The 23170-nt window shown below is 38.4% G+C and overlaps 1 protein-coding gene across 1 annotated transcript in view; it reads left to right on the top strand.

Moving 5' to 3' along the window:
* Window positions 1-22896, top strand: part of LOC124156912 (inositol-trisphosphate 3-kinase homolog) — a 32786-nt gene extending 9890 nt beyond the window's left edge. The window contains exons 8-10 of the mRNA XM_046531394.1: window positions 179-355; window positions 10627-10842; window positions 22170-22896. Coding sequence (XP_046387350.1) covers window positions 179-355; window positions 10627-10842; window positions 22170-22244 — 468 coding nt within the window. The 3' untranslated portion in view covers window positions 22245-22896. The remainder of the gene's footprint in view (window positions 1-178; window positions 356-10626; window positions 10843-22169) is intronic.
* The last annotated feature ends 274 nt before the right edge of the window (window positions 22897-23170 follow it).

Genomic DNA, 23170 nt, shown 5'->3' with positions numbered 1-23170 from the left:
ACCCTATGAAAAAGTTTTGTAGTAAGAAAGTTTAGATAACTTATTCATTTTTTTCACCTGTTTTGAATGGCTGTGGCCCTTAATGGAATTGATGAAGACTGTTGCAATTTGAACTGTAGCACTTCTTACCACCCTTGTTTACTTACATTATTGAACTTAGTATAAACTTCCTTTTTAGCTGCGTGGACTTGACGTCATTGGTGACTTAAAGAAGCTGAAGTCTCGAGAGGATGTTGGCAAAACCTTAAGAGTATTTTTCTCTCCTGGAGGGGAACTGATCAGAAATCAACTTCTAAATAGACTGAGAGAAATCCGCTCCAAATTTGAGGAATCTCCATTCTTCAAGACTCATGAGGTTTGCAATTTGTGTAATCAGATGTCCAACTATAGACTAATATGTTTACTTTACAATGTCATTGGAGATGGAGTGATATCCTGTTTTTGCATTTTATACCAAATTACCGTATATCTCCGAATATAGTCCCCCCTTTTTTCCCAAAAATGGCCGCGGAAAAGTAAGGGGGGGGACTATAATCGAGTGTAATCCAGTTTAGCATACTAAAGGTGACCATAAAGTTATATATAATGGTATAATGGCTAATGTTCTCATAGTCTTTCTATTTGAGTATATTTATGAGGATTATAATCGGAGATATTAGTAAATATGGCACGTTTTACCGGAAATTTAGACAATTTTTCCACAAATGTTGTAAAGATACGATTCTTCCGATTCAAATAGCATATCGAATATGCGTTTTCACGGAATCCATCGGGTAGCCGTTAATTTTTCTGGGAAAAGTATTGTTAGAATAATTCAATCGACACTGATCACTTAATGACGCAAAACAGTAAATAATTAAAATGAAAACTAAACACACACTATCATTACATCAATCGAACACTGGAATTGAATCAATAGTATATGTACCCGTCGCTCATTTAATAGTTACACGATTTAAATAATTGCGAAAAATAAACAGATAAAGTGAACCTTTCGTGACGATTTAGCATTTCATTGCGTCCGTAGCTACTATACGTCCGTGCGGTTTGTGTTTACAACCACTGCCTTTACCGCCTTCACAGAACAAGAATGCGCAATAGGTGATGTATTTGTTTCTGAAAAGGCGCAATAATCAACGACTTTAAACCAGAAGCGCCGGCATTACTGCATTTGATCGAAATCCAGCGACTCAGCATCGAAAGTGTGATCAATTTATTGAGGAATATATTCAATTCGCCAGGGTAAGTAGGATCGATAAATTACGTCACATAACGTTTCGCAATTATTTCCGCGATATTTTCTTTATTAAAAATAATTTTACGTTCAACAGTGAGGTGATGGATCTAGTAGAAAGATGAGGATCAATCCTGCGGCAGATTAGAGGCCGTCAAAGATGGAGTTTCGATGCCAATTTAAAAATAGCCGTTGCAGAATACGCTGTAAATCATAGTATTCACAGCGCTTGCAAAGCGCTACTACATCGCGGAAGTCATTTCGGGGGTCTCGATGCGGCAGATTCAAAGAATTAGAGGAAAATATCGTCGAATTTGTGCGCAAATGCAGAGCAGAAGCTCTTTGTGTAACTAATGCAATGATTCGTGACGAGGCATTGAAAATTGATATAATATTTTTTTCAGTTTTGATGTTTGTTGGAAAAAGTTTATTTCTTAATTTTATTACTTTGATATTTGTAAGTCCTGTAGTTTAATTATTTTGCTTAGCAGGCATTTGATGGCAATATTTTTATAATGATTATAATTTATTTAACACAATTTTATTTAGATTTCCTAAATTCTTCAGGTCACTTGGATTTGTGATGACTTGATGGGTGTGTTACACTGGATCTAAGGAAGTTTCAGGGCCAAATGCAGTACTGTGTATGGGATTTATTTATTTATTTATGTCACACCAAAAACAGCACTAAGGCCTTTACATTGGGCTTATAAACAAAATAAATTATATAAATATAATAATGAACATGTAAAAAATTAATATCATAAGTAACAATCATTTTCAGCTTATACAACAGATACAAAAGGTCAGTGTCAGAAAGATAGACTTTTCACTTGGTTATTAAAATTAGAGCGGGAGGCGAAGATGTCAAGAGAGGAAGAAGTATTGGAGACTGAATTGAAAATAGAAGGTAGGCGGGAAAAGAGGGATCGTTGAGATATTGCCAGACGGAAGTTGGGCTGGTGTAGAAGTTCAGTATTGCGGGTTTTGCGAGCAGGAATGCGTAGTGAAAAGAAGGATAGGAGATCACTGGATCTGAAGGACCCATTTAAGATGCGGTAAAGAAATTTGATGTCTAATGTCAATCTGCGGTGGTTGGGGTGTAATAATCCAAGTGAAAGAAGTATTTCGGCACGTGAAGAGAATCTGAGGTGAGGTATGCGGTGTCGAACTATTGCTAAGAAGAAGTTGAGTGGATGGTTGATTAATTTTAGTGTGGTGGGAGAAGCAGTTGACCAAATGGGGGAGCAATATTCGAGGATGGGTTGCACACATCCAATGAATACTGATTTTAAGGCACTCGGTTCGGATATCTCGCTCATGCGATATAGGGTCCCAACCACTGCCATAGCCTTGTTAACAACGGTTTTTATATGTTCGTAAAAGGTTAACTTTTGGTCAAAAGTGACGCCTAAATCGGAGTGGGATAAGACAGAGGGAATGGGTTGATTATTTAGTGTATAAGTGGAGGTGATAGTGCTCTTCTTCAGCGAGAAAGACATCGCAGTAGATTTTCCAGGATTCACACACAACTGCCATTTATTGCACCATTTCTCTAGCGATTGAAGAGCAGTTTGTAAAACCAGGGAATCAGCCGCGGTGTTAACCCTTTTAAATATTTTACAATCGTCGGCATAGAGGAGAACACCACAACTAGAGGGAAGAATGTCATCAACAATGTCGTCAACGTAAAGAGCAAACAGAAGTGGGCCTAATACACTGCCTTGAGGCACGCCAGAAGAAACGGGTAAGTAATTCGACGAAAAACCTTCTATTAGAACTCTTTGGCTGCGGGAACTCAGGAAATTAGAGATTAAACACAAGAGAGTGCCATGGATATTAAAACGCGACTGGAGTTTGTGGATGAGGAGGGTATGATTAACAGAATCAAAAGCTTTAGAAAAGTCAATGTAACAGACATCCAGCTGGGACCTGTTTTCGAAAGCAGAAATTATATGATGGTGCAGTATAGAGAGATTGGTCAGGCAGGACCCCCCAGGAAGAAAGCCATGCTGCGAAGGCGATATGTAAGGGAGAGTGAAATGAAGTATGCGGTTATGGATAATGCGTTCAAAGATAATAGATAAAATTGGTAATATTGAAATGGGTCGATAGTTCTCAACTATGTCCCTAGGGCCAGATTTCAAAATGGGGGTTACATTTGATTTTTTCCATTGAGTAGGAAAAATTCCAGATGAAAAGAACCTGTTGAAGATTTTTGAGATTGGAATGCAAAGACTGGTAGATGTACGATTGAGAAATAATGAACTAATGTCATCGGAACCCGTTGATTTCGCCGTGGGCAACGAGGACAAATAAGATAACACTTCTGGAGGAGTGGTGGAGACAGATCCGAGGGAATGAGTGGAAATAGGCTGTACAGGAGGGAGATAGGTGTTCGGAAGAGAATGGGCGAAATTGGAATGAAAGTAATTGTTGAATGCTGAAGGCCTAGAGTCCCCTGTATACGATACACCACCAGCAGATAGTGTGCTAGGGATGCGAGCTGTTCTTCTTTTCGCGTTAACGAGGGACCAAAACCTTTTAGAATTAACATTAATATCGTCCAAAATCCCTTTCACGTAGTTAGCGTAGTCACGGCGAAGAAGGTAGCGGGTGTGGCGACGGAGGTTTGCAAAGGTCTCACGGGTCTGAGGACTGGGGTGACGCTTACATAGTTTCCAAGCGGCTCGTTTATTTTTTAGCGCTAAAGAGGTTTCTTGGGTTAACCAGATGGGCCGCTTCTTCGACACTCGTCGCAAGGGGACGTAATCCGCGATAACAGCATGAAGAAGGTCATAAAATAGTTGAAGGGCCTCGTCAGGGGACCCGCACTCCAGGAGGTCCCAAGGAAGAAGAGAGAGTACGCGGTTAATGGCTGGCCAGTCCGCTTTGTTCCAACACCGGAAACCCTGGCAGGTGTTGAGGCCGAGGAATCTCGACGGCTGGGGGGTAGTGGAAGGGCCAAGGAGCACTCGAGAGAGTCATGGTCTGTGGTGAAAATATTTCTCCCAAGAGCAACGGAGTTTACTTTGGAGGAGGACAGAATATAATCCAGCGTTGCCGAATTTCTTGTGGGGAAAGGATTACACTGGTTGAGGCCAAGACCATTCACGAAATGTTCAAGGAAAAAATCGTCCATTGGATTGAGTGGGGAACCAAGTGACAAGGAGGTCCAGTCGATTGATAGATTAAAATCCCCAAACAGTAGCACATCACCTAATGCACGGGCACGTAGCACAGATTCAAAACAAGCCTCGAGCGATGACAGTTAACGATTTAAGTTAACGCTTATATATTGACATTGTTTGTAGTCATTTGGAAATCAAAAATATTAATAATTTGTGAATGTTTAAAAAATACAATAGCCTTGGATACTTAAAAAATGTTCTCATTTCTTCATTACATCTGGTTAAGGAACTATAAATTACTGGTACATGCAATGGATCACAACATGTTTTAGGTATAGTTTTTTTGTTGCGATGGAAATTATGTGAACAGATTTGTTCTTAATCTTCACAGAAAATAATAGTTTTTATCGACTCTAGAATCTTAACTTGCTAACCACAGAAAAAAATTGCCTTCCTTTGGATTTTAAAATTTTTCCCAAAACTGAGGTCTCAAAATTGGGGGGGGGGGACTATATTCAGAGGGGGACTATATTCGGAGATATACGGTATATGTTTTGCCACATTCTTTTTATTCAGGCAAAATTTTTTTGGTTTAATCAAATTTACTATTGCCCTGGTGTAAAAAGTCATGTAATGGGTAAAGATGTGTTCTCATGTTTGTTATTTGACAAAAAAAATCTGTGCACTCAACTCCTAATTATCCAGGATAATGTTGGGGAGAGACTGCATGAAGAATCGTAAAACATGGATAATCCAAGCCTTCACTTTTATTCCTTACTATGTTTATAATTTTCATAATTAACCCCTTTACTGGGGAGCGCGTCTCTAGACGCGCACCGAGGACGTTCGTGAAACGGGGAGCGCGTCTAGAGACGCGCTATAGAAAAAGAATTTTCCTTCACTGGGCAGAGCGTCTAGAAACGCAATTCTTTCTCCTCTATGCTCTGCATGGGTCTGACATCTAGCGTGATTTTTTTTAACTCGGTGTTCATATCTGCAGGGGCACAAACATGCTTTATTTGGGTAAAGGTTTTATGGTATTTTTGGGTCCAAAGAACCCCTAACGGTTCTTTTTATTGCACTTACCCCTTGTCACATTTCTTACAGAAAAGTTTAGTTTTAGCACGCATGTTTTTGTGGATAGACGTGTTTCATTTAGAAGTGTGTTTTTTTTATTTTTGTCGTGCGCAGTTACGAGGAAATTTCGAACATTTGAAATTTCTTTGAATATCGCTTGTTTTGTGAGTGGTAATTCAGTTACAATTTGCTACAGTGTTTTTGGTGCTTCATAAGTTTCTATATTCAGTTTTCTTTCTTTTGCACAGCTTTCAAACGTGTTTTATCTATTATTTGATAATCCCATCGAGTACTTTCCTCCTCAGGAATTTTTCATCTTGCGTGTGCTCCCATTCTCAGTGTTTGTTTTTTGGCATTTTTATATAATATTTCATCAGTGTCTAGTTTATAATCGTTTTGGTAATTTGCCTTAGTTATTGCCATAATGGCTAAGAGACCACCTACTCTGCCTGAAGATATCATAAATGAAATGTTGGAGCTTAGTGAAGAAGAAGAGAGTACGAGTGACAGTAGCGCGGAGGAAGAATATTCAAATGTGTCAGTGGGAACGACCGCTGGCACTAGTGGCACATCTACAGGGTTTCCTCACAGAATCCAAGAACTGCATGTTGATTCTGATAGTGAAATAGATAGTGAAGCTGAAGAAGGTGATGAGGAAGACCAAAATTTTCCGCTACATTCTAGTGTGTGGGTTGAAAGCGGACTTCCTCGGCCTAGGTTCCCGGCTAGATTTGAGGCTGGTGTAAAAGGAAACTTGATTGGCAAGGATGACTCTCTCGAAATTTTCGAACATTTTATTGATGAAGAGATCTGCAATTATATAGCAGAGCAGACAAATTTGTATGCCCTGCAAATGATAAATGAGAAAGTTCTGCATAAGAAAATGAAAAGGAGAAGCCGTGATAAGGATTGGGTTGATACTAGAGATGTGCGAATAGTATCCGCGAATACTCGAATACCTCGAATATTAGAAAGTATTCGATATTCGAGGTTTCGAATAGTTATGCTAAAAGTACCGCCTCGAATACCTCGAATACTTTGAATTTCGCGTCATACACTGTCGCACGCACGTCGTTGGTAGTTGACTCGGAAAAATGTAGAGAACTGTAGTCATTTAGTGCTCGCAGCGCCGTTTTACGCAACTTGACGAATTACATCAAATTCGTGGATTTTAGCGGTGAAAAGAGTTCGACGAGGGGAACCGAAAATGGTCGGGTGAAAAAATCCCAAAATCCCCGATTCCCCCCACCAGGAGAACTTCAGTGCCGTGGGATAGCAACCTTAGGGCATTTCCCACGATCCGCTATCCCCCTCCATTCAGCACTCACCTCACCCACTCTGACGGTTTCCTCTTCTCCGAAATCAAACAAAAGGTCCCAGCTCGCGCAGGGATCGCATTACGAAGACCCCTGCTTCGAAAAAAATATCGAGTTACGAGAACAATAAAAACGTGTTTCACGCCCTCCCCCCTTTTCTCACCCACTGACCTTTTTCTGGCTACCTGCTTCGAAGTTCCCCATTTCTGGAGGTCAACTGCTGTGTGAGTACCGTGGGATACTTGCATTAGCGCATTTCCCAAGATCCGGTATCCCTCTCCATTCAGCACTAGCCCCCCTCCCTCTGAGGCTTTACTCTTCTTCGAAATAAAAAAAGGTCACAGCTCGCGCAGGGATCATATTACGAAGACCTTAGCTTCGAAAAAATACCAAGTTACACGAGAACAATAGAAACGTGTTTCGGGCCCTCCCTTTTCTCCCCCACTGACCTTTTTTTTCCTACCAGCTTCGAAGTTCCCCATTTCTGTGGAGGTCAACCGCTGCATGAGTCATCTATTAGCACAAAAGGTGTCAAAGAATGACTTTCGTCAATTGATGTTACACCTTTATTGAATTGAAATATTAGTAATGCGCGCGTAATTTCAAAAAGAATAAGACCAAGCACGACGTATTTATGAGTTTATTTAAGCATTTTACGCAAAGAAATAAATGTCAAAATACGACGGAGACTTAGCATTCTGGCGAAACTCGATATGAGCAGCAGAGCTTCTCGGAAGTTGATGCGGTATTTTTTTCCGAAAACATATATCAAGTTACAATTTATGAGTGGTGCTATAAATCTTCATTGTTACAGTCGCAGACAAAGGGATGTTTTCTCAGAATATTTGGTTTCTCCCTGATAGCAATTCCAATTCATCTTCTTATCTCGTGAGAACTCCCAAAGATGGACTGAAAATAATTGAAGAAAATCCGGTGGAAAAGAGCTTGTATTTTGCAAAATGCCTCAGATTGTCAGCTAGCACTTGGCAGCAGGAGTGGGGGTAAAGCGATGTTAGTTGAATTAACTATATGCCCAATTGTTTCCATAAAATTAAAATATTCATTAATCAGCTAAATTCCTGTTCGAATCGTTTAAAGGAAATCAAAATTACTCCCCAAAATCTTGTGTTACCTGCTGCATAGGCAACCGAGTCAAACATTCCAGCATTCATCATTTAGTATTCGAGGTATTCGAAATTCGAGGTATTCGAATATTCGAGCAATGATTTAATATTCGAATTCGATATTCGAATTCGAGAAATCTGCTATTCGACCCATCTCTAGTTGATACCAATAAGGAGGAAATAAAGTTGTTTCTTGGAGTGTTGCTTTTGCAGGGAGTTATCCAGAAGCCCACACTATCAAGTTATTACTCCCGCAACCGACTTTTAGCAACCCCCATCTTTTATGAGATAATGAGTGAGAAGAGATTTTTTCTCCTTTTGAGATTTCTGCATTTTGCAGATAATGAGCTATACAGTGACGCCGAACGAGTTTCTCCTAAACTCTACAAAATCAAGCCTTTTTTTGACCATTGCATCAGGAAATTTTCTGAAAGTTATATTCCAGAGGGAGAACTTTCGATTGATGAAAGTTTACTGCTGTGGAAAGGCCGTCTAGGATGGAAGGTATATATTCCAAAAAAAAGGTCACGTTTTGGGATGGAATCCTATAAACTTTATGAGGCAAAAAGTGGGTATGTGTGGAATATGATGATGTACACTGGAAAGGACACAGAACTTGTGAAGGATGTCGGAGGAGTTGATGTGAGTAGTTTTACGAAACCATCACGGGTAGTTCTAACCCTTGCAGAGAGGCTACTGAACCAGGGTTATCTCTTAGGGCTTGACAATTATTATAGCAGTCCTGAGCTCTTTGATTTTTTGAATTCGCTGGGAACTGACGCAGTAGGAACCGTGAGAGTAAATAGAAAGGACTTGCCAAAAACGGTAATGAATAAAAAATTGAAATCGGGTGAAATTGCCGCTGCTTTTAGAAATAAGTTGATGGCACTGAAGTGGAAAGATAAGAGAGATGTATGTATATTGAGCAGTGTTCACGACGCAAGTACAAAGACTGTGCGAGACAGGAAAGGAAACTCAAAACAGAAACCTCTCGCTGTTATTGGTTACAATGAGTCAATGGGAGGAGTTGATCTCTCAGATCAGTATATGGTCAACTATAGTACAGCGCGGAAAAGAATGAAGAAATATTATCAAAAGATATTCAGACATCTTCTTGATTTATGCGTCTTCAACTCTTATGTAATATACAGGAAGAATGGAGGAAAAGAAACTCATCTCCAATTCAGATTAGATCTTATTCCTAAGATTTTACACAAATACGGAGGAGCAACATCAAAGGCGTCTGGAAGCCGCTCAAAAATTGACCCGCCCTTACGGTTATCAGGAAGGCATTTCCCTCACCTAAATTCCCCAACATCAACGAAAAAGCATGCCCATAAGAGATGTGTGGTGTGTTTGTCACACAAGCAGAGAAGGGAAACAATATACAGCTGCAAGGACTGCAATGTACCTCTCTGTGCCGCACCGTGTTTCCAAACGTACCACACGAAAATGGAGTATTGAGTGAAAAAAATGTGTATATATATAGTGTAAATAGTAAAACTATAAACCAATGTGAATGTGTAAAAAAATGAAGCATCCTGGTCGGTAAGTGATTTTTTTTTCTATAAAAAATTGCATGAAAAAAAGGAATTTGTTATAAACAAAAAATTGTTTAAACTTTTTTTTGTTGTTGAAAAAAAAATTTTTTTCTATATTTGTACTCTAAATGCAAAAAGGTATTATTGTAGAAAATTTCAAATATTTCTATCGAAAGGTAAATAACCCCCACCAGGTAGGTGACTACTAAAAAATTGGTCCCCATTAAAGGGGTTAAATTAATGTGTTATTATTTATGCACATAGTTTTGTTATTTTCAATTGCTTCCAGGACTCGATTGAGAGCTTTCTTCACCCAACTGTGATCTTTTTAGTGACGATAATGTCATTGTACTTGTATTGTCATCGCTCCATATTCTCTAGCAAACTGGCAATTTACTCAGGCAATCACTTGGCTGTGACACATGCTACTTCCACTCCCTTTGTCTCGGCCTCCCCTTCCCCACTGCCTTCACTTCGATTACTCCCCTTTCCCATTTGACCTTGACTGTTCGTGGCATAAACAATACCCTGAGTGTGACAAAATCTCCAATACTTTTGGACCGTATTCAATCGCATGTGAGGCCATGGCAATAGTTGTGCGTTGTCAACTTGAAAAATACATTTATAGTTCATTGATAAAATTTTTCTTAATTTATAATTGGCCATCCTCGGAATAAATCTGAAACAAATAAAGAGTTTTTTTCCTGTGGCTCATCGACTCCTGCAATACTAGAGCAGATGTCCAAGTAAATTTGAAACATTCCATGTCAGCTAGTAAAGAAAATTGTTATGTTTTATATGGAGAATTCTATTGGAAATATTGATCCTTTTGTATATTTGCGTTAAATTCAAAAAGTCTGGTACTTTTACATTTGATTTTATTTTTTAAAGATCAGGGAAAACATTGAAGGAGGGTGAAAGTCATGTATGTATAGTTTATCCATAGCACATATATAATTGGGGGTTTACTGTAATATGAATCTGTGTTTTCATTCAATTCCTGGTATGTTCGTTTTATACTCTCTTTTTGAGTGCAATTGACTTGTTTTGTCTTTCCCTCATATTTTGTTTTCCGAAAGCAAAAGTGTTAATTGGAATGATTTTCAAAAGTGAACGATAAATCATTGTTAATGTGTATGCAAATGTAATCCCTGAGTGTTATTTCTAGTGTTCTATGAAGTATTATTTCTTGTTTATATAAAGGTTGTGGGCAGCAGTGTTCTCTTGCTCTATGATGAAAACAGTGGCAATGTTAGTGGCAGCTGCTCGCTGGATGGGCAGTGCAATGTGGGAGCATGGCTCATTGATTTTGCAAAAACCAGGCCTCTGCCCAAAGGAGTCAGTATCAATCACAGAAGTCCTTGGCACTTTGGCAACCACGAGGAAGGATTTCTATTTGGCATGGATGCACTTATTGAGGTTTGTGATTCAGTTCAGCACTGATACATTTAAAAGAATGTTTTTCATACTGTGTATGTATTACTGGTTTGCTTTCCCATCTTCTATGGATTCATTTGGCAGTTTTCTTGTGGCATTTAGTCAAAAAATGACCCATTTTCAGAATTCAAAATACGTTGAGCCTTGGGTATGCCGCAAATTATTGGGTGTGCAAGTACCCTGCCATTGGAGGTAATGGAAGTGTGACCAAATACCATGTATGGCAAAAACTTAGTGAATCAGAAATTTTTTTTTCCATCACCTCTGAAAAAAGTAGTTAACACTTTCAGTCTGTTGGTAAAAATTTTAACGTTGCAGTAATCTGATTTTTTTTTCATATAGGCTTGAAAGTGTTTCATATATTTACAGTAGAATCTCACTTAGGAAACTTTTTTTCGGTTCTCCACTGAATGAAACTTATGAAAGTTAAGTTTCATGTGTGAGGTTTTCCGGTATTTAACATGAAATCCTTTTCAATAGTGGCCGGTTTGTTTCCAGGATGTAATTACTCATTTGGAGGCGAGAAATTGAAGCCTAATAATCTTATTTACTCACAAGCAACACCACAGATGATGTGTTTTTTTAAGAGAAACATAACTTTTAAGCATTCCTGAACAACATTACCCACGGTTGAGTGTCTTGGTCGAATTGTTAGCATTTCTTGCACTAAGCCGCAAGGCTATCATACTGGAGAAATTTCGGAATGGCGACACTAAATGTTCAATGAGAAGCCAATTTTCGAAAAAAAAAATGGCCAATTAACAGCATTTTTCAGGAAATAGGGAAGTGCACTAGTGTTTCAAATGCACCAAACACATTTTTTAAATTAGAGTTCAGAATCACATAATGTCGTAAAACCACAGTTTAAATCCTAATAGTGAATACTTGATTCGAGATGACCGTCTGAAATATGGAAAAATTCAAAGGCTGCGAAAACGGGTGTCCATGTTGAATATTGGCCATGACGTCACAAGGCAGTAGCAGGAGGCAGCTTCTACACCGTTTAGTTCTACCACTATTATTGCATAGAAAATTTACAGAATTTGAGGGTATCCGTTTTTTGCTGTCATAAAATATCTTCAGATTATATATGTGGCTGCTTCTCTTTTGAGTAAACGACTTCATCATTGCGTAATATATTAATATTCATTTACGTGTCAACTTCAAGTTTGGAAAGAGTAGTACGAATAGCACATTGCATCTTAAATAAATGCATGATGGCATTTATTTTTCGCTGGGTATATTTTGGCACAATGCCGTTTATCATGCCAAAACTTTTTTGTAAGAACCGAGTCAAACTAATAAACCTATTTCAGACGTTTGCTGCAAGACTTATTCGTTGCGTATGTATTCACGCCGGCCAGAACGTTTGCCCTTCGCTACTAGAATCATGGGATGTTAGCCTTATTTCCGAGCTGGCTGGTTGTTGCAATGGTTCGCTGTCCAGGATGGGTTCAAGAAAAGATAATCTTGGTTGGGAGAAGGAAAATTCCAACGATTTATAAATGGTATACCAAACTTTGATGTATTTATGGTTACTGAATTTTTGAATAAGGAGGACAGGTTCAACCAGTTCAACGCTCCATAGAAATGCGAGACGTTAAGGCTAACAAGGGGAGACCGCGTACCTTGCTGCATCTTTTTCAATTAGGGCGTTAGTTAGACTGTAATTAATTAATTTTCATGCGTTACTTTTTACAAGTTATATATATAAATTCAAAATATCCCTAAATTGCTAATGGGTCGGTTGGGGTAGTGGTAGAGTGCACGAGTCAAAGGAAAGATGTTACCCGAAGGACCGTGGTTCAAGTCTAAGGTATGGCATTATTTTTTGTTGCCTTCATTGTGATCTTACGGCGTCTAGTTTATCATTAATGATAATTGCAGCATTCATAGACATGAGACAATTTTTTTATCGTCATTATGGCGTTCAGGTATTTTAGCAGTGTCATTACAAACGCAGAGATACGATGACTACAAGGGTTGGTGTGCGCTAAAATGTTAATTTTTTCTTTGCTTATACTGACCAACTTCCACATTAAAAATGAAAACCACTCTTGCAAGAGCACATACCATTAAAGGCTCGCGGCAAGCAACAATATGCGTACAGGCATAATTAATAAGAACGCAAAGCGAATATAAAATGCCATATATCTCGAACACTTGTAATTCACATTACTCCAAAGGGAGTTTACTTACTCAGTACATACCTCAGTACCTTGTACTCAGTACCTACCAGTTTACCTCAGTAGCAGTGCTAAAAGAACCATTCTGAAATATAATTTCAACTAACAAATAGGATGAAACAAAAGTTGATAACCCTGGACCGGGTGCGCTGGCGTATAAAATACGTCAACCTTTGAAAACCAAGGATTTCGACATTGTACGTACATTCTGGGCTATAATGGTCTCGTGTATTCTTACAATGTACTTTGACTGCCTATAATGCGAGTTTTCAAAGTTCGAGGTATTGTAGCTAATTTTTTAGATCAGCAAGATGAACCCGTCACCAGTGGAGTACAAATTACGCCGCGCGACCTGCCGTGTACCTTTATGGGTGCGGTCCAATGAATGCTACTTTCGCTACCAGACGCTACAGACGGAAGTGCTCCGGAGCTCCGGTCCATAGGCGCTACGTTCGCTACGAGAATGGGTGCATCCAGGGGGAGCTCCGCTCACTGAGCGAAAGGTGAGCGAACCACCGCTCTCCCCCTGGATGCGACCGCTCACCACCCGATCACTAGTGAGCGACCGCCATATTTGTGAGCATACTCCGGGTATGATCACCTCGCTCACCGACCAGTGAGCGGCGGCGCGAGTTCAAAATGGTGCCGAAGAACTGTCGAGTCGAGCAGCCGTATTAATTATACATTGTAACGTATCGAACGCTGGATGACTTATACGTAATGTAGGCATATTAAATGCGATTGGCATAAGGCCTTTTGTTACGTATTTATTTACTAAATTAGGTAGCCAAAATATTATTCTGCGGTGGAATTTTGTCGTAAGCCAGGTAAAGTTCAGATGTAGCCTTCGCTGAAAAATGGATTTTCGAGTTGAAATGTGTTTTTAATTCTTTATTAATATTTCATAGGCTTCAGATAAATTGAAATATATCTATATACGTAAATCGCGGGGTATTACTTGTCCGCTTAGTCAAAAAATAAGGCGTGAGTAATTTTTCTCCCGGGTTAACTAAGTAATTGCTTCAACATTGCCTTCAGGCCGTTTTACACGGGGGACGTCATTGCGCAATAGCTGAAGTATGTATGAAGTTAAAATCAAAATTGCATCGTGTAAAGCGGTGAATTTCTATAACACACGCGAGAATGATCGTACATAAGGTACCTTTATAAATATTGGTCTTCTGGTAGTGAAACATATATTGCAGTGATATCAGGGTTAAGAGTACAACCTTTCATGTGACCTTTGACAAAGTGAGTGGCATACATAAAGTAGACAGAACTATAAATGTTGAAGGTTAGAGGCTAAATCTATTATGTCAATAAAAAGTGTGCATCAAGCAAGTTGTTCAGCGATTTTAAAAACCCTTAAAACTACTCGCTGGCGAACGACAAGAAGATATAACAAAAATTTGTTTGTCATCAGCAGGAACATGAACATTAACCCGAGCACATTCAAAGTCCATTCCTCAATTAGAAGCTCATGTGGCACATAGCTCACTTCAAAAGTAATGTCAGATTTGGTTAGTACGATAACACCAGCATTTTTTTAATTTGACCGGTTTACCAGCACTTCCTCAAAACATCCGCCACACTACGTCCCGTAATGCTGAGATATAACTTCATCATTAGTCACCCTATGTTCACAAACAGTTTGTTGTGATAATAACGTCTACTGCTGTCCTTGATCAATTATTAAATCTCTTTCAAGAAACTATAAGACGAAGCGGATTTCACGGAATTATCAAATGTGAAACTATTGCTTTCTAAACAGTGCAAAGACCTCTTTTTTCAAGACCTCAATGTCAGGCGCCAGATTCCCAACGAAATATTTGGACGATTGACACAAAAGGCATTTCCAATAAATATCACGGGACTCGTAAAGAACTGTTAGCGATAAATCCTTAAGGCCCGTACATTAAGAGTGATATATATTCGGGACAGAGTCACAAGGTATGAACTTATCACAGGAATTAAAGGATATTTCGCAGCCGCTACACGAAAGTAAACACAAGCGCTGGGCGCCATATTGAATGTTTTGCATTTCAAGTTCCCCACCAAAGCGCTCACTGAGCATTCACCATCCAGGGAGGGATGTGATCGCTCAGTGAGCGCTGACGTCACAGTCCGCTCACTGATCAGGGAGCGATCACTCCCCCTGAATGCACCCAATTTCTTTTCGGACCGGTCAGGAGCGAAGTCAAGATGGCGGAAATGAACGATGGCGAGGAAACTGAGATTATGAAATCGAATATATGTTTTTAATTGCAAATTGAGGTGATTATGGTAATTGAATATTAATAAATATATTCGAATATCATTTAAATGAATTATATTTTCCAATATCGAGGTTCCACTAAGTAAAGCAAGAAACTTTGGACCGTATTTCTCACACCTACCCTCGCCTACCCCTTCTAAATGAAACTCATTACCCTAGAAAAGGAAAAAGTAGGTACTCTACCGCTTTCTCAGTTGAAACATGTCAACTTATTATGGCTAAAGACTATTAAAAACATTAATCCATTTCATGTAAATCCTATGTTTCTTCAGATTTTAATTTATGGCATGAGTTGATTTGTCGTTATGTGTTCTTACAATCCTTTCTAATATTACATGCCCCTTTTAATAATTTTTTGTTGCCTTTTGTATGTTAAGGCTGCTTCCAGAGACATTAGAGTTCATTTTGGGGGAGATACGAGAATGTTTGTGGATAGATAGTTCTTGCTATATATTTATTTAAATCACGATTAAATTTACATCTATTTACTAAGTGCGTCTACTCCGTTACTTCGTAGTCACTTTTATAGGAGAAAATCGTCCACATTCAGCGTCCAACATCTGCAACGTGAGTTAACTCTCCATTGCCGCAGTGCATTCCCTTCGAATTTCCGCCAAAAATTGACTCGCTCCTCCGCTGACCCAAGTTTTCAGGGGAGCGTCTGGAGCTGGTCTGGAGCGAGGCGGAAAACGGGTGTATGACGTTTGCCGTGACGTCACAGCCTAACCTGTAGCGCTCCGTAGCGAATAACGGACCGCTTGGTGGCGCTCCGAAGCATTGGTAGCGTTCAACGGACCGCACCCTATATCTGTATCACCTATAAATGTACTAATTTCAACAAATAAAGATTAACTTTAACAAAAATCGTTTGTTATCATATATGCACATATCATGGGCAAAGTACGCATTTTGCCCGGTCGTGTAAAAAAACAGTCTCGCCATAATTCTTTAACCAAACTACTCTCAGTTTATAAATTACGTAGGTCTACGCGGAAGATGCTATATTTTGACTCAACACACTTTCTGATGTGACTGAGGTACCTATTAATTAAATTATTATAATATAAATATCAATTTGATCTTACAATACCTTCAAATGATCTTCAAAACAGAATATCATCGATAGGTAAGAGTCAGGAGCAGCCTTGAACCATTTATTCCGTATAGCTTGTGCTTAAGGCACGGGAATGAATATCTTCTCCAGGCTTTTGTTTCGACGTCGAGATGAAATTTGGAACAAAAAATCATTTATAATTCTATTTTGATTTCATGTTTTCGGTACTAGACGACATTTTTAGGAAGCAAACTCCACCGATTCCCGGAAACTCTCGCCGCGCTAAAGAAGGCGACGGAATACAGCGATACTCCACTGGTGACTACTGCCTTGTGACGTCACATCTCAATCAAGATGGAGGCACTGTGTTTCAGCGCAACATGAAATTTTCCGACTTTCAAAACGTTTTAAAGTGCATACTCCAGATGCAGAAAATAAAAGTGACTATACTGATGTTTCTTTTTTAGGCTAAGCTTTCAAATTCAGCTATAAAAAAAAATTAGTGCACTTCCCTATTCATTTGACCACGTAAAGACAAACCCAAGATTGGAGATTGAAGAAATGAGATACCTGATGAAAGTCATCCTTATTAACCCCATAATTAGGGAGCAAAATTTCACTAATGCATCGCGAAGGCTTCACACCCTGTGGGCCTCGGTTCAAGTCCTGGCAGTGGCAGAAACTTTTCAGAGATGGCTGTATCCCTGATTGAGAGCAGTGTGGAGGAACTTCCTGTGCAACACACTGTCCGGCAGATGGGACGTTAAGCCTATTATTACAACCATGCTAATTCCAACACAGGGTTTCTATCCTCCCTCCCTTACCTCAAGGCAAAAATTACCACAGCTGTTGGTTACCTCCCTCTTAATACCATACCATAGATAATACGGAGCACACAGCACCTGGCAGTGGCATAAGTATGGGCGGGATGAGGGGACAGATCCCCCCCAAAGCCTCAGAGAAATTAAAAAAGTATATCATTAAAATATTTTTATAATAAAATAAAGATATTTATTTATAAAAATATTGTAATTTATTAATATACGGGCATGTCATTTTTTTTTTTAATGTTCCGGGAACTTCTTCCCCCCCTCCCCTAGTTGCCTTGGGGGGAGGGTGGGAACCGCCCCCCAGGTAACAGCAACCCCCCCATAGCATATTCCTAATTACGCCACTGGCACCTGGGATATTCCTTAACTAAGATTTTTCTGGTGCTTAGATGACTATTTTTAAGTAAGCAATTTAAATAACAGCGCAACTGCAATCAGTGATGAATGAAAAAATTACCATATATGTCTGAATATAGTCCCCCCTTTTTTTTCCAAAATGCCCATGGTAAAAGTAAAGGGGGACTATATTCAAACGCATTTTTTTTAACTTTTCCCAAAACTGAAACCTCAAAATTAGGGGGGAGGGGGGACTATATTCGGAGAAATAAGGTAGATCAAGGGCCCGGAACAATCTTTCTTCGCTATAATGTCTACGCATTAAAAAGGAATTTTCCCATGAAATTTTATCAATAGTAGATTGAATCTACGGGTATAGCTTCTCTGTCGGCATTCTTCCTCAAATTCAGCAGTGGGAATTTCGACTCACAAGCAGCGTGATTTGTCTTCACAGAAATTATCTATAGAGCGTTCCACATTTAGTTGACAGTATGGGCTCTTATGGAGAATCGTTTCCCATGTTAATCTCCATAAGGCCAGGAGCACGGTGTTGTCAATAAGAGCACGAAAATTAATGTTGCGTTATGCACTGATTAAAAATTGCATTCTAATGTATAATAAGATGCTGCATTCATTGGTGCCAAAGTTTTTCGATAAAAATTATAACAAAAGCTATACAAATCCTTAAATTTCCGTCAAAAACGTGTATTTTTTTACTTTATCTTCTTCTCACAATTTCTGCCTGACTGTTGTTTGTATTGAATTGAATCTTCTGCACAAAATTCTTCACACTATTTTCTCTTTGAAGGTCTTCACCAATTGTACAAATATTGAGTTAAAATGTTGTTATGCAGACGTAACACCCTTTAGGACAAGAAAATTTTGATTTTTGCAAGGTAAAAAGTAGTCACTTACTAACTTACGTTTCTTACATCGTAGATCCCTATATGCTGCATATCAAATGTGAAGAAAACTACAAAGTTATTTTTGGTGAAAAAATAATTAACTTACATCAATTCTGAAGCGAGAAACAAGGTTTTGGTCATAAAAAAAAATATTAGGCGCCGCTGGGCCGGGCTTCTTGCTTTTTTTGCGCGCAGAGGGAAAATTCTCGGGCGGAAAAGGAGTTTTTTGTCAATGCATACTATGAAATGTATTTATCTAGTCGTTTGATATCCTTAACAGAGAATAATCATATGTCGTAACAGCAGTGTTTTTATCTGAATACATTGATACACGAAAGTAAGCAAGCGGCTTGGAAATAAGACGCTTTCGCCTTGGGTGTTTCGGTCCCATCGCGGATACCAGGAAAGAGAATCTCATAATCTGTGCGAAACACTACCCCATCCAGGGCACGCCTTTTACAAAAGGGGGCTTGGGTTTTTTCTCATCCAGTGCACACCTTTTACAAAAGGGGGCCTGGGTTTTTTCTGAGTTCCTTTCATAGGGTACCATAAAACCTGCACCAGAATCGACCCTAGCCGAAGGGGCCGAGGGAAGAATTTATGAAGGCGTTCAGATTGTCATTGCATTTTTTTGGAGTGAACAAGTGTTGTGTGGTCTGCTGATTTTGAGAATTGTGGAGTGTGCTTTACACTTATCTCTGCTGTAACACGCCCAATCAATATGTCCGATACAAAGAAGAGGAGAAAAGGTGAGAAGCTCATAAGCCGCGAAAGACAGTTGGTGCTCAAAGTCTTCTCGTACTTAATTAAGGAAATCTCTCAGCATTAGTGAGGCCTGCCGAGAAACTTCGAAGACTACTGGGTGCTACGAGTCCACTATTTACAGAGTGAGAAAGGAAAGCTCCCGTGGACCATTGGTAACTCCTTCAAAAACTAAAGAAATTAGACAGCCTTACAAAAATTCGAGAGCAGTGATTTTCGACGATTTTGTGAGATCAGGAATTAGAAGGAAGGTGCATGAATCCTTCGTGAAAAATATTCCTCCGACTTTAAAATCCCTCTTAAAGTCGGTAAATATGAATAGTATTCTCCCAGGTTACAAAAGGACAACACTATATCGTCTTCTTTTGGACATAGGCTTCGTGTACGAACGCAGGGGGAAAAGAATCATCCTTATCGAAAGGGATGATATTATTCGTTGGTGGCACAATTAATTATTTAAGGCAGCTAAAAAAATATCGTCGCGAACACAGGACGAGTGTGTTCACAGGGGAAAGTTGGATTAATGTTGGACAAATAGTGAACATTAGTTTGCGAAACAAACAATTAGAAAATCCGCGTCAAGCTTTCCTTGCTGGACTAAATACTGGGCTTGGCCCCCACTTCCCGAGGAGGACGATTTGCAATTACGTAGGAATGGAAAATGGGTTCATAAAAGGAGCATCGCATGTGTTTCTGTACAAAAAGAACTCAATGGATGAGCATGAAGAAGTGGGTGGCGACTGTTACGAGAGATGGTTTGAGCACTCACTTCTTGCAAACTTACCCGAAGGATCAATTATAGTGGTATATAATGCCTCTTATTACTCAAGGAAATTGGAATCCTTGCCTACGACAAGGTGGAGGAAAGAGAACATTAAGGAAATTAGCTTTGAAGATGTCAGCTTGAAAAGAGATCTTTAATATACAATAAACCAAGTACGAGAAAATTTTGAAAAATTAAAGATTGATGATATCTTATACAACATCGCGTTTCATGTAATACTAGCCAGAGCCAAAAAATATTGCATAATATGGAAGGAATAGAAATTTTGTCTCATTCAGGAGTGGCGATAATTCTTATTATCCTTCAATTTATTGTTATTTTTTACATTAGAGATTATTCATTATTCAGCTTGTGCATTGAATAAGTACATACATAAAATAACAAAAGACTTTTCCTTTTATATTGCAGCAAAGGTATTGTAATTTACGCTAAAAAATTCCTTAATTTACGCCGTCTTTCGTGCGATCCCTAACTCCTTTTTGAACTAAACCATTTTGGCGCTCTATTATGTGTGGTTGCATACGCTGTTAGGATGCCCGCCGGCGGAGCGGAAGCTTGGCAACACTGTTATCCATAAGGCCCGTACTGTCAACTAAATGTGGAACGCTCTATACTTTCCCATTTCTGATTACAGCACCAGACACTTTTTGTACTTCGATATAATGGTTACAAGCCATTCCTGAGTGGAAAAGAACTGCCTTAACTTTCAGCTTTTGAATTTGACTTTAATGATTACATGACGACTGACGACGAGAGTTATTCTTTGAGGGCATTCACACTAATTCTCGTTCTGTTAAAAAATAAAAGCTTGCCACCAGACAGAGTTAAACAAATTCCTATTCAAGATTCGACTATGTTTCATTTAAACCCACTTAGTTACAAGTTCTATCAGTTTTGATCTGTGGGCCACGTAAGCAACTTTCCCCCAATGCAATTCATCCCACAGATGTGTGATTAGCAAGTGGAATGAGACCACACATGCTGTTTTTGCGAATGTGTTGAATCACCATTGACTTACATCCATACTGCAAGTACGATAATCTTTTTGGATGACCTTGGAAGCCAAAATTTTGGTACGCTAGGATTTTTAACGGCTCATTTGGGTGTTATTTCGCTGGGGCAATGGAAAACATAACCTTGGAAAAATTCTAGAAAATCTTCCATTTGAGATAGATATTCCATTTTTCTTAATTCCGGATTGATGATCATCTACTATAGTTAAAATTAATGTCTAATGAATAGCATCGCTCATTTTAAAACTTATTATTCTTTATTGATATATCTATGTAATGAGAATATACTACTCCCACTCCTATGAGTAAAATCAGCGCGTGCACCTCAATCTTCTTGTTGAGCAGTTCTCTGATAAGTCATATAAGTGAGGTATTTTATCTCATTGGGCTGGAAAAATACGTTTCGTAACCAAGGCCATCGTATAAGTGAAAAGTTTCATAACCGAGGTTGAAATACATGGGTTCATATGGGGTTTTTCACTGGAACATAAAAAATCTGTTTATAAGTGAGGTCATCGTATAACTGAGGGTCGTATAACCGAGGTTCTACGGCATTTTATGCCGAAAAATATTTCTATTTTTTGAGAATTATTTTTAGTCTTGTGCATATTGATGTAAATATAGTTGTTATTCGCTCCTAACCACAAATTTATAACATTAAATTCTTATAATAAACTTTGCAATTATTTGATTACGTTTTCTAAACTGGTCGGGAATTTCTTAAGCGATCGTTGATGTTGAAGTATGAACGAGAAATGGGAATTTTATGGTGGTATAATTATTTAACGATTTTTCACATCATAAATCGATAACAAAAAGCCTTTTCTATGAATAATACCGAGAATAACCACCGAAAGCATTTAAATAAGACCATTAAAGACAAAAAAGGGCGGAAGAAACAAAAGCGAACATTTTTTCGTGACTTATGAAAAAGGTTTGAAATTACGAAACTCGATTTTACGAAGTACCAATTTTACGGTCCCACTGACTTCGTAAAATCAAGAGTTTACTGTATAGCCTTGACACTGCACAGTCTATACTGTGCGGTATTTTATCGAAAATGGGTAAAACCAGTTCATTATACTGAAAGATTATATATGTATTTAAATGGACAATATCAATTGTGTTTAATCTCATTGTTTCTATGTTATTATTCTTTCTCAGATGATCGGGGAGTTGGATTTGTCTGTTCCTAAGAAAGACTGCTTGGCTATTGGAAGTGGATGTGGGAGCCTATAGATGTGACTGACAAAAGATAAGAAGCTGTGGAAAGTGTGTGAATGAGTTCTTATCAAAGGTTAATTTATGACACATAAGCTGTATTTAAACCACCTTGAAGAGTGATGGCATATATTTTTTTTAGTTGAGAGTGTTTTCTTCCTGTGTCTGTCAAAGATAGTCCTTCACTCTTTTTATCAGTATCAGATATACTTGACAGGTATTAGTGTGTGACGAAAGTTACCAAGTCATTACTTTGTTTTTTGTGTGTGTGAATGAGTTTTTATTTGTGTGAGTGAATGAGCAAATGTGTGATATTGGAATAGAGGCTAGACTCCAAAGAGAGATCCATATTAAAATCAAATGCATTTATGTAGTCAGTGGTGGCAGCTTGATGTGGCAAAATTGGCCATTCTTATTCATCGTTGGCATTTTTTCAGACATAATTTTATGAGTGAGTCCAGTCTGTGAATCAATACAAATATTTTCCTTGGTTGTGAGTTTTAAAAATATTAAGATATGTTGCATTTATTGATTTTTAGAGGATCTTAAGTCATGTTTTCTAGTGATTTTCATCCACAAAGATTTTTATCAATGAGAATTTTATCAGTGTACCTATACCAAAGTGTATGATACCAAATTCACAACAAAGATAAAGAGTTTTGAATTATAATGTTTTGTCATTTCTTTGATCGTGTTCCATTGGATTTCTATATGTCCATTATGTATCTCTTATATCCTGTTTCTGTTCCCTCTTTATTAGTTGAACTTATCCACGATATATGAAAAAACTTCAGCATTTAATATTTTTAAATATTGCAAGCTAGAATAAATTAAGCATTAGTAAACATTTTACTTCCATATATATATTTTTGTTAAGGTGAATACAAATTTTAAAATGATAGATACATACTCAAGTATGACTCAAAGATGATTTCTGTTTGGAA

Source organism: Ischnura elegans, chromosome 1 (assembly GCF_921293095.1).
Source record: "Ischnura elegans chromosome 1, ioIscEleg1.1, whole genome shotgun sequence".
In the NCBI taxonomy this organism is placed as follows: Eukaryota; Metazoa; Arthropoda; class Insecta; order Odonata; family Coenagrionidae; genus Ischnura; species Ischnura elegans.
The sequence above is the reverse complement of the archived record's forward strand: the minus strand, read 5'-3'. Positions and strand labels throughout refer to the sequence as shown.